This window comes from Podarcis tiliguerta (genome assembly GCF_965153285.1).
Source record: "Podarcis tiliguerta genome assembly, chromosome: 5".
Classification (NCBI taxonomy): domain Eukaryota; kingdom Metazoa; phylum Chordata; class Lepidosauria; order Squamata; family Lacertidae; genus Podarcis; species Podarcis tiliguerta.
Window position 1 is genome coordinate 32,302,374 of NC_139538.1, and position 15,010 is coordinate 32,317,383.

Here is a 15,010-nt window from a genome sequence, read left to right on the forward strand (position 1 = left end):
CAACATGTATTCATGTCTATATACTGTATTCTACATATTCACTAAAGTGGATTACATGACTAAAATAAGTTTTGTCAAAATTAGTTATAATTTTTAAGCTTTCCAACCAAAAATAACTGTGGCATTTAGCTTTGAGTCTTAAACCACCAGACCTCTTGTGGAGGAGGCACATGCAAAAGGGCCTCAGAGGATGATCTCAGGGTCTGGGTAGGTTCATATATAGAGAGGTGGTCCTTGAGGTATTGCGGTCCTGGGGCATTTGAGGCTTTATAGGTGAAAACTAGCACTTTGAATTGGGCCAGAAACTGACTGGCAGCCAGTGCAGTCAGAACAGGATCAGTATAATATGCTCAAAACGTCTTGCCCCAGTGAGCAACTCGGCCACTAAATTCTACACTGGCTGAAGTTTCAATAAAGAGGCATTGGATGGCACCCATAGTATATGTTGTTCTGTTGGCATCTATTTGTCTCAAGAGAGAATGGAGTGTGCCTCCAGGGGTGAAGTCAAACTGCTTTGTTTGCCACACCGAAATGACCTCCCGGGACACAAGCCTTGGCAGTGTGTATGGAGGTTCTGGGCTGCCCAGACGCTAAGACCCTCCCCGCAGCCTCACTGATGTGGTCCAAAGGAAATCAGAGCAATACATTTGGCACTAGCTTGGTATATGAACTCACAGACATGTAGAAACATATTGAGTTTCTACTAAAATCACAAAAGCAAATAGTTTACACAAATTGTCTAAATAATGCTTCTCTTCTACCAAGTTAGCACTTTATACAACGGGTCTGCTTATCATATTTTTGTTATTTGCTTATTATTTATTTGGTGTATTTATTTTATTAACATTTCCTTTTATAAATATTCCTTTGTCTACTTTGTGTTCGCTTTACAAATGCTTTACTCTGTGATCTGCAGGGAGAATTCCCAAGACTCTGAAGTTGGGTAAATCAACATTAGCAGATTTCTGGAACTTCCTTGGCATATCAACTGGCCCCCATGATTTAAAAAAGCACCAGTGTGTTCATTAAAGCTATTTGAAGTTCATTAAGGTTTTTTTAAAAAAAGAGTTGCAATTAAAGAATCATGATTATTTTAAAAATATTTTCTGGAAGGTCATTTGGAGATTTTTAAAATATAGGTTGATCATAGATTTATTACACATTCTTTATTTAACTAATTTTTTTTCACTTAGCTTTTAAATTTTAAGCTTTATGCTATGTATGGTCCAATTCCCAGCCCCCATGAGGCAAAACACCTGGATGTATTTGTTTATTTAATGTATTTTAGGGAACCTTTTAGGGCAAAGCCTGACAAGGCAGCTTACATGATATACACAGGTAAAAATTAACTTTATCTAGTACAAGTTCCAAAGCTTAGAAAGTCTGAAGTCCAAGAACCTCAGCTCAGAGTGTTGGAAATTGATAGGATTCTATGGCTTCTCCATACTTCCACTTAAAGGTAAAGGTACCCCTGCCCGTACGGGCCAGTCGTGTCCGACTCTAGGGTTGCGCGCTCATCTCGCTCAAGAGGCCAGGAGGCGGCGCCGTCCGAAGACACTTCCGGGTCACGTGGCCAGCGTGACAAAGCTGCTCTGGCGAACCAGCACCAGTGCCACACACAGAAACGCTGTTTACCTTCCTGCTATAAAGCGTTACCTATTTATCTACTTGCACTTAGGGGTGCTTTCGAACTGCTAGGTGGGCAGGAGCTGGGACCGAACGATGGGAGCTCACCCCGCCGCAGGGATTCGAACCGCCAAACTTACGATCAGCAAGTCCTAGGCACTGAGGTTTTACCCACAGCGCCACCCGCGTCCCCTATACTTCCACTTGTCCCATGCTTAAAAAGCATGGACCGACAGAAAACCCAATTGCCATTTGGTCCGATTCAGTGGCAAATCGTGGGTTTCCCTGGCGAACCCCTTGATACACCATTTTACACATGTGGAATTTAAATAAATCTATGTAAAGAAAATGAATATGCAAAATAACTAATCTGAAACTAAAAAGAACCTGTGTAAATCAGTGGTAAGTAGGCCATACAGTAAGTGGAAACTCAGCAAATGTTGACATATGCCAGTAGCAGAATATCTCAGATTACCATCATTAAGTGCCTAATACCAGTAGCGACTTGTCCAGTGGGACACAATGGCAACACTAATTTCCTAGCCACTTACTGAGAGGGTGTCGGGTGAGGTGGTGGGGAATTTGGCACATTGTGTTAACAGTGGAAGAGCCTTTCTGGTGCTCTGGCCCAAGCTGTACTGACCTCCATGTGCCTTGACCCTCTCCCTCCTGTTAAGTGGCAGTGATCCACTTCTGGTGTCTACCCTGGGTAACTATAATAGATTCTGTACAATCATGAAGACAGGAAAGGAAGGGGAAAGCCATGTATTGCCATGGACTCGACCTGTGGTTCCCACCCCTTACGACAGATTTTGTAGCCTGTGGTAGACAGCAGGAACAATGGGTCATGTATCCCAACCTTTGTGGGATGAAGGGAGCTGAGCCTGCTCCTCATTCCCACCGCAACTTCCTGTACTACCATGACAGCACGGGATGTAGTGCTGGAGGCTGCAGCATGAACAGGAAATAGGAGAAAATGGGTGTGAAGGTATATAATCAATCAATCAATTCAAAGTGTGTGTGTACTCTCTCTCTCTCTCTTCCTTCCTTCCCCCAACTTTTCTTTAGTAGCACGTGTCAAAAGTAACTGTCTATGAGCACTCATTCCAAAACTCACTCAGGTCGATGGCAATCACTATATCAACTTGCCATTGACTTCAACCAGCTTGAAAACAGCCTCCAGGAGAACAATATCAGAAACGAGTTCATTCTTGTGACAGCTAAATAGCTAGCAACTTACCTCTCTCCCAAGGTCTGGCAGTCACTCTAGCCATTAAATAAATATAAAAAAGCTCCTCTGTACATTTGGGCTACATTATAAGCACAGTTTCCATTTGCACAGTGCTCTTAACAAACACAGTCCCAATGATCACATCAATCTTAATATCCCCTACAGCTGAATAAAAAGTTGCAAGCTGATATATCCATGGGGTACAAGATGGAGTTCTACAAACACTTTTAATCAGATGGGGGGAAACTACTCGAGCCATGGAGTGCCTAGGAGGAAAGGAAATAAAACACCACAACAGTCATCCACAGCTCTACAGGGCTCAGGTGAAGCTGTAGGGGCTGCAGTTTTCTCTTAAATGTGAGTCAATGCTCTGTGCTCATTATCCCATGACACAAATAGAACATTCCTCTACAGATGAAGAAAATGCAGCAAGCAACCTATACTAACACAGAGACACAGGTTTAAAACATGTACCTGGGCTGTTGAATCAATGTGTGTATTGATAACATTATTGGACTTAAAAATTGCACATCAAAAAATAAAAAAATGAAAATACATGTGGGCCTTCATACTGTGAATGAGACTAAAAGGAATTGAGCAGAATTGGTTTCTTAATATATTTTTCTATCCATTACAATGTGATGGGGTTTAAGAGCCCTTCAGAGACTTGACTGTGTGTGGAATGGGAAGGCTTAGAATCATAGAATCATAGAGTTGGAAGAGACCACAAGGGCCATCGAGTCCAACCCCCTGCCAAGCAGGAAACACCATCAGAGCACTCCTGACATATGGTTGTCAAGCCTCTGCTTAAAGACCTCCAAAGAAGGAGACTCCACCACTTTGCTTAGAAGAGCAAAGTTTTCAACCAAGTAAATGAGTGAGGTATATAGGGCACAGTGTTATCACAAAAAGAAAGTAAAGAACAGGAGTTGCCAGGATTCTGGCTAAATTTTGGATTATCATAAATCATGTGAGGGTAAGCTTCTGTTACACTTCATCTTCCATCTCATCCTTAACTAGATTTAAATGATTATACATTAGAGGTGTGGATGTGCTGTGGATGAAGTCTGAAGAGCAAACTAGAGCACACTGCTTTGGTGGTATTTGGATCACTTCCAAAGTAAGCAGGCTCTTGACCAAAGTGGTCCAAAGTGAATCAGACCAAAGTGGTACAAGGTGAACAACGCTTCAGAACCACTTGAAAACTATGCTGAGTCTTTCTATCAAAGGAAAGCAGTTGTCAGTGTGGAGTTTTATGACTGGCAGGTCTAGATGCCAATCAGAGAAAGACTTTACCCAGGACTTATCCTATTACAATGCTTTTTAGAAGGGCCGAAAAGTAAAATATCAGAAGCTCTTCTCAATATCTGCTCTTTGCTATTGTATCTGTCTATGGAATTGGTGGTGGCAGCAACAGCAGTAGAACTCAGGATCTTTGCAATTCCCGAATCAGCTTGAGAACCATGAGATGTTGCCTGCCCATTCTGTCCACATCTTCATCAAGCTCTACCCTCTGTGGCTCTTTCCTGACCTGCTCACTTGAAATAATGGTTGATAGCCATGACAGGTGTTCTCAGATACCCTTGCCAGTTCCTGCCACATATGCATGTGACTCAGGGCACATTGTTCTGCCAGACAGTTTGCCAGGTTTGAGGCTCCATGAGTTAGGATTAGGGTAGTCACGGTCAGAGAGGAGGATACCAAAACTGGTGGGATACTGCTGCTATTGCTATTGTAACCCAGCTGCTCTTAAAACAATTTCCAGTGATAAGTTAGGCTATTCATCTCTGAAACAAAGAATGGCAATGACACACAGAGGGTTTAACAAGCAAGCAGAGTTTTATTACGGCTATACCAAGGCCACACCACCTCCACTGTACCTTTGTTTCCAAAGATGGTGTGATTTGGCAATATCCATTGGGTGAAGAAAGCCATTTTACTTTGGGGGTTTACTTAATAAAATAAACTGTGTCACATTTTTCATAGTACATCACACACTATTAGTCTGGTCACACTCACTAATAGTGTGATAAGCCACATGGCTCAATCTTCATTGACCAGTCCAATCTGACATTACATGCCACCAGAGTTCAAATTCTGTTGCAATCATTTCTGCTGTAGAAGTACAGGAATTCACCCATCTCATGACAGCTATGAGACTTGTCATAACCATATTTTATTTCATATGCTGTTAATGGATCCAGGCCACCTGCATTTCATGGAGATTTATAGAAAAACAAAAGAGAACTAGCTTGTACAATGGTGCCTCGCAAGACGAAATTAATTTGTTCTGCGAGTTTTTTCGTCTTGTGAATTTTTCGTCTTGCGAAGCACGGTTTCCCATAGGAAATGCATTGACGGTTTCCCATAGGAATGCATTGACGGTTTTAAGAAAAAGGCGCAAGACGTTTCCATCTTGCGAAGCAAGCCCATAGGGAAATTCGTCTTGCGAAGCAACTCAAAAAACAAAAAACTCTTTCGTCTTGCGAGGCATTCGTCTTGCGAGGCATTCGTCTTGCGAGGTACCACTGTACTGAACATTTGAATATTTGGTGTTGGAATATAATATTGCACTGTTCTGGGGGGTGTATTCTTTGTTTGTTATTATCTGAAAAAGATCCTATTTTAAATGCTTGAAATGGAAAGGAGTGATCCTGGCCCTCTGTGCTAAAAGCTATGGAACTCTTAAGACATCTAAGAGTCAATGTCCCAATTTTCCTAATGCAATTAGGAAATAACCTCACAGGTCATTGAAAACTGAGAACCATTAGGTGGTTTTTTTTTCTGTGACATTTTGACTAGCAACACACACTCACCAAATGTCTAGTGCTCTCTATTCAGGGCCCACTGATCACCCATTTTGTTCCCTTGGGAACACCTCTTCAGCCATTTTTCTTCTAAGATCATAACTGGTTTCTGAACCCTGAACACAGTGTGATTTCAACAAAGCAGTCACGGTGACAAGAAATCAGTCTCTTAGAACTCCTAAATAGGTTTTCAGTCTCTGCATCTCATCACTCCTTGCCCCATAAAAGCTCTTCCATGGCAAAAGAATTCATACTTCCTTTGCCTTTTAAAAATTTCATTCTGCTCCTAAGGATTCTACTCCTGATCTCATTTTGGGAGGAGCAGCTCATACACTAGGCAGAACAGCAGCAATAGCCTCCCAGCAGCAACATCACTGCCAATTACTATAATGGGGATTGATGAGGTGGCGGTGATATTGGGGCTTTTCAGTATGCCAGCATGTCTGGTTGGTTCCACCAGTGCAATTCCAATCTCACTGCCACTTTTCCTTTCCTCCCAGTAAATGGAAGCAACAGTGCTGCTGGGATTTTACTATCAGGATAAGCTTTTCTGACATTAGCCATGTTGCACTCCTATGCATTAGATAAAATGTGCTAGTTTCTACCAGGCCAGCAGCATGCTGTCTTCTGGCATAGATAAAGCCAGGTATGGCAAAATGAAGAGGTTCCCCTACCATCAGAATAATTACTCTTCTCAGTCAGTTATGTTCCTGAACATGGAGATAATTGCTTTCAGATGTGTTGAGATGCATGTCCCAAGCTAGCATGATAAATCTGTTGAAATTATGCAGTACGCAAAACAGAATGTTTCAAAACTGAAAACTCCAGATACTCAGATTGTCTTCAAAATTTGGAATAAAGAGAAATTATCTAGAAATACAAAAGGAATCATGTACGTGCACATTTTATTCAGCACGTGCACCTTATACTTCATTTTTAAAATTCCATGTCATTGCATCCACTCCAATAAAAAACAGCTATACTAAATAGCTCTTGATTACTTAAACTCCATTTCAATCATCTTGATTGCTCCCTCCATACAATATTCAAAACATTTCCCTTCCACTCACGCTATTGTAATGAGAGCAGGGATTCTCTTTACCACCATTTGCATTTTACTGTTGCTAACTGGTTATTATGATTTGATGCTCAGCTGCGCTCTGTGAGAAATCGGCTCAAATAAAGACAGATCCATGTCAAATGGGGGAGATGCTTCTGATAAAGCAATGCAGCATGAAATGGCTGCTAAGAGAAAACAAAAGCCCTGTGCACACTTTTAATTTATAGTGTTGGCAACCCTCAGACGGAACTTCAAATATAAAAGATGCTCATCTCTGAAATTAGACAAATATTAAATTGTTCTGGTGGAAAAGAGTTGTTACTCCCTGCTCTGTAGTAAGGGATATAAACAGTGGTCATATTGTGGTGGTTCTCAGAAACAAACAAAATTGAGGGTTTTAAATTTGATGGAACTAATGATTTTTTGCCAAGAAAGAGAGGGAGAGAGAGAGAGAGAGTGCAAGAATCCACATTTTAGTCTTCATGTGATGCTCCTATGGATTCTCTTTAAAATGAGACAATAGCGCTACATCTTGTCCCACATGATGGATGGGAAAATATATTTGCTACAGGAGAAATAGAAGCACAGGATATATATTACGTTTACAGCACTCTTTTGGGTTTATAGGAGGGTGTAGTGCACATTGCTGTTGGTTAAGGAATATCTATATTTTGAAGAAGGAAAAGTGCATAGCCAGCAAATAATTAAATAATGAATGAAGAGTCAATTAATTTGCAATACATGTCATGGGAGTGGCACAAGGATGACCTCGAGTATATCAACTCTATTTAAAGGAATATACCGTATTTTTCCGGGGATAAGACGCACCCATGTATATGATGCCCCCTACTTTGGGGGATCCTAAATTTAGTAAATGGGCATATGCACTGTCTGTGTATAAGACAGCCCCAGATTTTTAACCTTATTTTAAATTTTAAAAAACTAGTCTTTTACATGGAAAAGTATGTTATGTGCACTCTCATATCCTCAACTACTCCAGCACTGAAGCCACCAGACGCTATAAAGACAGTTCTAAAAATATACTTTAAAATGGGCATTAAAAAATATGGGCATGAAGCCAGCTGGTGGTGGTGAGATTTCATAGAAATGCTAATGGTATCACAAATACTGTCAAACAGATACCCACAACAATAACTCAAGCAGTTTCCTACAGCACACTCAGTTAAAAGTAAACTCGGATTAAAAATTCAAATTTCATTGTCACAAAATATTATAGCTTGACTAGGGATATAGTCAGGGCCCACCCGAATGGAAACACTATCTTGAGAAAAGTCAAAACATGATTGCCTGAAAAAAGAGTTCCCCTGGCTTCCTATATTTAGGACTACTTTGTACATCAGTCAAGTAAGTTTCATCAAGCTGGTGAGTACTAGAGACTGGGCCAATTTAGCAATGACAGCATTCTCTCCCTAGAGATGTATGCATTCATATGGTCCTATCTGTACGGGTCTTTAAATGCATGCTGAATACATTTTTGTAGTGTACTGTGCTGGAATTTTAAAATCTTGCAGCTTTCAGACTGGAATTGTTATAATTTATTTGTTTTATGCAGTTCTAATTTGTGAGTCAACTCGGAAGGGCTGTGCCCTGAAAAGCAGGCTGAAAAACCCATAAATAAAGATGTGGCTCAGAATTCATAACTGTGCAACGGTAAGCACTCACCATTCCTGTCAATGGCAAATGGAACGTCTGTTGTGACAATTTCATAATTGCATATCTGGCTGTATTGAGGAGAACAGTCCTCATCTATGGCTTCCACCTGCAATACACTGTCATAGATCTTTCCCTCTGTCACAGTAGCCTTATAGGATGTTTCCTTAAAAGTTGGTGCAAATTCATTGACATCCTTTACCTGGATATGGACCACAGCCCTAAAACGAAGAGAGATCAGTTTGAGTCTCACAATAGAATGCAAATATCAATGCATTTTCCAAGCCTGTCATTAAGTGCAAACGTTTAAAATGTACATATTTTATGTTTATTTTAAGTAGAATAAAATGTAAAAGCGAGTCTCACATAATCCTTACAATCAAATAAGAGGAAAGACATGTAGAAAATGCAAAAGTTAAACATGAATGGGAACCCATGCAAGAAATAGCTGTAAAAACTAAAATATATGCATTAAATTGAGGCTCTGTTGAAATAAATTATTGCATTACTTGACTTTACATTTCAGCACTCCATTGTATTTGCATTACTTTGTGCTCAAATATGTCAACTTTCAAATTAAACAAAGAACTGCTACAGAAAATGAAACACTGTGAGTCTCTGAACAATTTCTAAATTTTAAATAAGAGTATGGCACTGGGCTTCTTTCCGTTATGCTGATTTGAAACTAGTTTAGCTAAAACAAATTATTTCCCCAACGATCAATAAATCTTCCTGCTTTGCTGGCTTATTTCCACCTGGCCTGGAAGGGTGGAATACTTCCTAACTCTGGCTACAAAAGCTTATTCTTCTGTTGCTATAGAAGTCAGAATCCCCCCCATGCACTGCTATTCTTTTCCTGTCTGTGATTCCATCTTTGGTTGAGCCTTGCAAAATTATGAAAAATACACAGTGGGAAATACAAATTGCAGACCCTTCAGGAGTCCCTTTTTTCCAGGGACGGTGCTGGATTTACAGAAGCTGTCCCAGTTTCTGATTTGATCCTAGAATGTCCCCATTTTTCCTTAGGATTTCATCAGAGAAATGTTGGACGGTATGGAGTTATCTGACTCCCAAGCCATCTGAAAGCAGCCCTGTATATGGAAGTTTGATATTTTATTATGTTTTTATATATGTTGGAAGCTGCCCATAGTAACTGGGGCAACCCAGTCAGGTGGGTGGAGTACTATTAATTAATTCATTATGGAATGGGGACATCCTTATTTTCATCAGAGAAATTTTGGAGTATATGCTGCGAGTGATGACATCAGAACTACACATTAGAAAGGGGGTTAGGAGAGAGCTCTGCACAAGTGGCTTTGTGTAACAGATTTTGCGATTTAGGTTTGTAGCCAACTTTCTACTCAGAGTAAACCCATTAACATCTTTCCGCAGGGCCTGCAAAACAGAGCTGTTCCACCAGACCTTTGGCCAAGGCACAGTCTGACCCCCTCCTTTGGTAATCCTCACAGAACTCTAGCCCAATGGTTGCCATTAATTTGATTTTGAAATGATTTTAAAATGAATTGATTTTAGAATGCTGTGTTACTTTTATTGTTGTTAGCTGCTCTGAGCCCGGCTTTGGCTGGGGAGGGCAGGATATAAAATAATAATAATAATTATTATTATTATTATTATTATTATTATTAGAATAAACCCATATTAGCCATGCCTATGAATTCCATTGGTTCTACTCTAAGTAGAACTAAGATTGGGGAGAACCCTATGGCAATAACTTGTTAAGCTTCTTTGGATCACAGCATCATAGCTTCTTGAACTGTTCCCATCTTCTCACACTTAAGGCGTAAATCTGGATCAAGCAATATTTTCCATTTCATACATAAATACTGTGTATGCTTGCACAAAATAACCATTTCCCATCTTACCTATGGTTATTATATGACATAAATAAGAATGCCCACCAACATAATAATCAATGCTGCAGGAATGCTGAAAATATAAAAAGGAAGATGAAGAAGCAAGGAAATTCAATATGATTTGATTACATGAAGATCAATTAATACTCAGTATTTATGTTTCAAAAAGTCACCAATTTATTTAATGGTAGGGCTTTTCCAACAGCAGACAGTTTGATCCAGAGTCCTATTAGGACCTTTAACATGTCAGTTGAATGTACTATAAAAAGAAGTCAATTTCAGGTAGTCAGGAAGAGTGAACAGAAGTGAACAGGCTGAAAAATCATCTCCTGCAATAAAAGTACTTTGATCTGATTTCCATTAGCATTGGCAAGCAAAGCATTAAAAGATTCTCTTCGGCATAAATTGTAAATACATTCCACAGTCCCTGCCTCGCTCTCCCAGTTGTCACTCACTTGTGAGATTTCTTCCAGTTTGTTCCACTAGGCCCTGCGCCACAGTCATATGCCTGGATGATGAATGTGTACTCCTTCTGCAGTTCACAGTCAATTGGACTTCTTGCTCGAAGACGACCTTCTCCAGATGTCTTGTTTAGTACCACAGCTTCAAAGGGCATTTCCTGTCCATGGATTTTAAAAGCACAGATTTCACCTGTAAGGAATAAACAGAACACAAATTACATGGTAGGGAGGCAGGCTGATTTATATGCTACTGATTAAATGATGCTGAGCATTATGGCACCCTGTGTAAGTCAAGGTGGACAGGTTTCTGAATACAACAGTAAACAACAGTTACCAACAAACAGTATTTCTGCAGCAAAAGAGCAGAAATAAATAATGGTTTTATTCTGGAAAACTATCATGGATATCAGAATCTTAGGCACTTCATTTTTCCATTATTGATATAAAAAAGAGGTGTATGCCTTCTTTTACTTAAGAAAGCATCAGCAACTGAAGGAAATTATGTGCTTATGGCTCAGAAAGCAGTTTTAGAAAATGAAAACATTCAGGAGTTGAGACAGGGATTTTTAATACAGAAATCTTTCCCATATTTCCTACACAATTCCCTATTGATTCCCAGCCTTTCACTATGATATGGCGATTTTCTGACAGTACAAATTGTGTTTTCTTTTGTTATACTGTCTATTTTTATCACACAATTCAGATGTTCTTAATCTGAATATTCTATACATTACTATTATGTTTTGTGGTTTGTTACTACCGTGTATAAGGAATAAGAAGTCAAACAAGTGCATTCCAACTATATGAGGATATCCTGTGTCTGCCCAGTTTAGCAGAATATATAACCTATACAGGTTTCACACTGATTCAGCAAATTGGATGCTATATAATATTGATAATATAGATGCAATGTGATCATACTGAGCAACAACAACAAAACATATTTAGGGGAGAGCTGTGGGCTCTAGGGGTGAGAGGAAAATTGCCTACGTTCCCCAGTCCATTGCCACCTACAGGACTGGAAGCTACCTTATGCACACAACGTTTCTATATGTACAATAAAGCATTAGAATAGAACTTAAAAGTGTAAATACACCTCTCCTCCCAAATTGTATTCAGACTATCTTTAGACCAATGATATGATTTTTAAGAAAAAGTAAATATCCTGTTAAATTAGGGCTCTTGTTCTATTAAATGATTCCCAGAATAGACGGAGGCACTCATTCCCAATGTAGCTCTGGAAACGGGTACTGGATTGGATCCAAGATCCACATACAAATTTAACTTGGTTAGTTTTGTTTTTGCTTCCCCTGGTGCTTTCTGCAGTTACTGAGGATCATGCATGAGAAGGCTCACGGTTATCAGTGTGTAGCTTCTGACTGCCGTTTACAAGAGTTGTAAAATGAAGGTGCATTTGAAGCTCCTTCATAATAACTTCTCATAAGATGGTACTGTATTTTCTTTGAAGTTCTGTATTTGAAGTATGTATTTATACATCTTTATAAAGCTGTTTTGGAAAGGTAATGACATCTTTCAGTATACAGTGTAGGCAACCATGTTATCATTTCTTTCAGAAACATCCTTGTATTAATACTGTTGACTTCAGTTTCATTTTACTTTAGTATCGTTCCTTACACAAGTATGTAAGTAGCAGAGAAATCTGATCTACTAAATTCAGGGGGAAATACCTTTTTTGTGCTCGGCTTTCTTCGCAGATATACAATCCGTCAATACAAATCATGACTTTCTGGGTTTTGTTTTTATTACTGTATCGACCCTCTGGCCCAGTTTGTAAGCAATACAACATTCTCAGGAATTGAAGCATGCCAGTTTTTCATATAAAAACAGATTTATGCGAGTAAGTTCATTTTTTAAAAAAGGTTTATTTCAGAGGCAGTGCCAACATTTCTCCAGTCTTATGTGAAAACCAGGAACAGGGCTGCTCATTAACTTTGGGAAAAATGACACAAAGTTGATAACTATTGTTAAGAACCCTAAAATATGTAACCTGCATTGCTTGTCTATCTGTGAAGTTAAAAATATGCATAGTTTAGGAAAATTCCAGAAACTACCTACACCAATGAAGATATAGATAGGTCTCTTACAGGGTATAATCCTATCCTTGTTGTTCCAAAAGATAAGCCACCCTATATAACACATTGGGGTCTTTTTAAGGCCAGTCCTTGATGGCTTTGATATTTCTTAAACATAAAACACAGTTGTTGCTTTTTCTTTTAAAGTATCACAGCTATAGCATTAGCTGCATAGACCCTCAAAACAATGTTGCCCCGTTGTCTGGTTCCAACAAATTCCCCTGGTGATGTCTGCTTCAGTTCAGCTTTTGAAAGTACTTAACACCTGGGAGGACAAAATGTTTTCAGCGTCATGCATTTCTAACATGTCATCGTATCTGAAGGTCGTGTCGCCAATATTCTACAGAATATTGTAGAAGACAGAAATGGGCTTGCAGAGCTAGAATGGAAGAAGATCTACTGTTTTGGTTATCTAGTATCCAGTTACACAGAGAAATTAGAAGTGTTTTCTAGAATCTATCTGCTTGTAGGTTGATCAGGAAAGCTTGTTGCTTTCAGCACACTCCTAACCATGTCTACTTAGAAGTAAGTTCTATTGATTTCAGTGGGTCTTACTTCCAGGTAAAAAGGATTAGGATTGCAGCATTACACTGGGATTAAACTGATTGCAACGCTGCTCCCTGTTTTATCACCCACACCTGAAAATACTTAGAATTTTATCCTGCCCTGAAAGTCTCTGAATATCCCACCCACTTTTATGGTGAATGAATGTGGTGATGGTGGTGGGTACACGGCAAATCTTAGCTAAAATATGGTTAATAACTGAGCTGAACTCACCATCCTAGATAAATGCTTTCACATCCAAGAACACCTTTATTTTCATTATCCTTGCATTGTGTTGGATGAAACGGTGCAATTTGCATTGCATAGTAAAATCAACAATGATATATATGAATGGAATAATGGAGTAAACAACATAGATGGTAATTCTGGTTGGTAACACGACTGTCAAGATTAGTCAACAGTTCATGTTTATTCATTCCAATCTGAAGCAGAAATCTGAATATTGGGGAGGGGGGTGCAAACAACTAAAGAATAGGAAGAAATATGTTTGCTCTCTTCTGAAATTAACACTCTCCATCATCCAGCATGAAACCAGAAAATTCAGATGATATTTTATTTCATAGGCTTGCATTTGAGGTCGAGACTTTCCAATGTTAGAAGCATACATGGATGTGTGCAAGAAATGGGGCTGGAGAGGCCTTATCCCAAGTAAGAGGTTTTGCTACATATTCCTCTAATGAAAACTTAATTAGTCAATTAACCTGGACTTGAGGGGAGATGATACATATGTTTCCAGGCAACCTCAGCTTTTCCCATATAACAGAACCTCAACAATGCATAATCACAATTTTTGCATAATAGACTCAGCCACAACAGAGACTGAAAGTCCTTCACTGTGGAAACTTTTTCTCATAAACAAGTCATGCCAGACAACTCTCACTTCTTCTTTTGATAGATGCTTGGTGGATCAGGGGAATGCTGTGGATGTATGGTCTCTTGATTTCAGTAAGACTTTGACAGTCCCCCAAGATACCATTGAGGAGAAGCTGCTAAAATGTGGGCTGGATGAGGTAACTGTTAGGTGGATTTGTAGCTGGTTGACTGACCAAACCCAAAGAGTGCTCACTAACAGTTCTTCGTCATCCTGGAAAAAATAACAAATGGGTGCCTCAGAGTTCTCCTGGGCCCATTTTTATTCAACCTCTTTATAAATGACTTGGATGAAGGAATTGAGGGGATGCTCATCAAATCTGCAAATGACACTAAACTGGAAGGGGTAGCTAATGCCACAGAAGACAGAATCTGTTGAGCCCTATGTCTTCTGCCCTCAGATGTGGTATTCTGTCATGAAGTAAGATTCATCTGTCAGACTTCTTAGCTTTTGTATTATAATGGGTGCTTCCACCCATTCCACTTTTGTTCTTCCCCTCTCAGACAGAAAAATGTTGCAGGCCAGCCTTGTTAAAGGAGGAGCGCTCATGCTCAACAGTCATTCCCAGCTTGCTAAACCAGGCGTTGCTCTCATGGATGCACACCATATGGTTCCAGCAGGCAGCACTTCAGTCATACAAATGGTCTCTCTATCCCCAGCTTACCTATTTTAATAGAGGTATCACATCACTATTCCTGTATGGGGAAAATGCACAACTGAGCCTGACAGAGATTTGTCTACCATAAGTCTAT

General features: G+C 39.5%; 1 protein-coding gene across 1 annotated transcript in view; it reads right to left on the bottom strand.

The window, feature by feature from the left end:
• Positions 1-15,010, bottom strand: part of CLSTN2 (calsyntenin 2) — a 325,747-nt gene that overhangs the window by 91,339 nt on the left and 219,398 nt on the right. Inside the window, exons 3-4 of the mRNA XM_083442659.1 lie at positions 10,725-10,920; positions 8,408-8,616 (exon numbers count right to left, since the gene is read on the bottom strand). Coding sequence (XP_083298785.1) covers positions 8,408-8,616; positions 10,725-10,920 — 405 coding nt within the window. The remainder of the gene's footprint in view (positions 1-8,407; positions 8,617-10,724; positions 10,921-15,010) is intronic.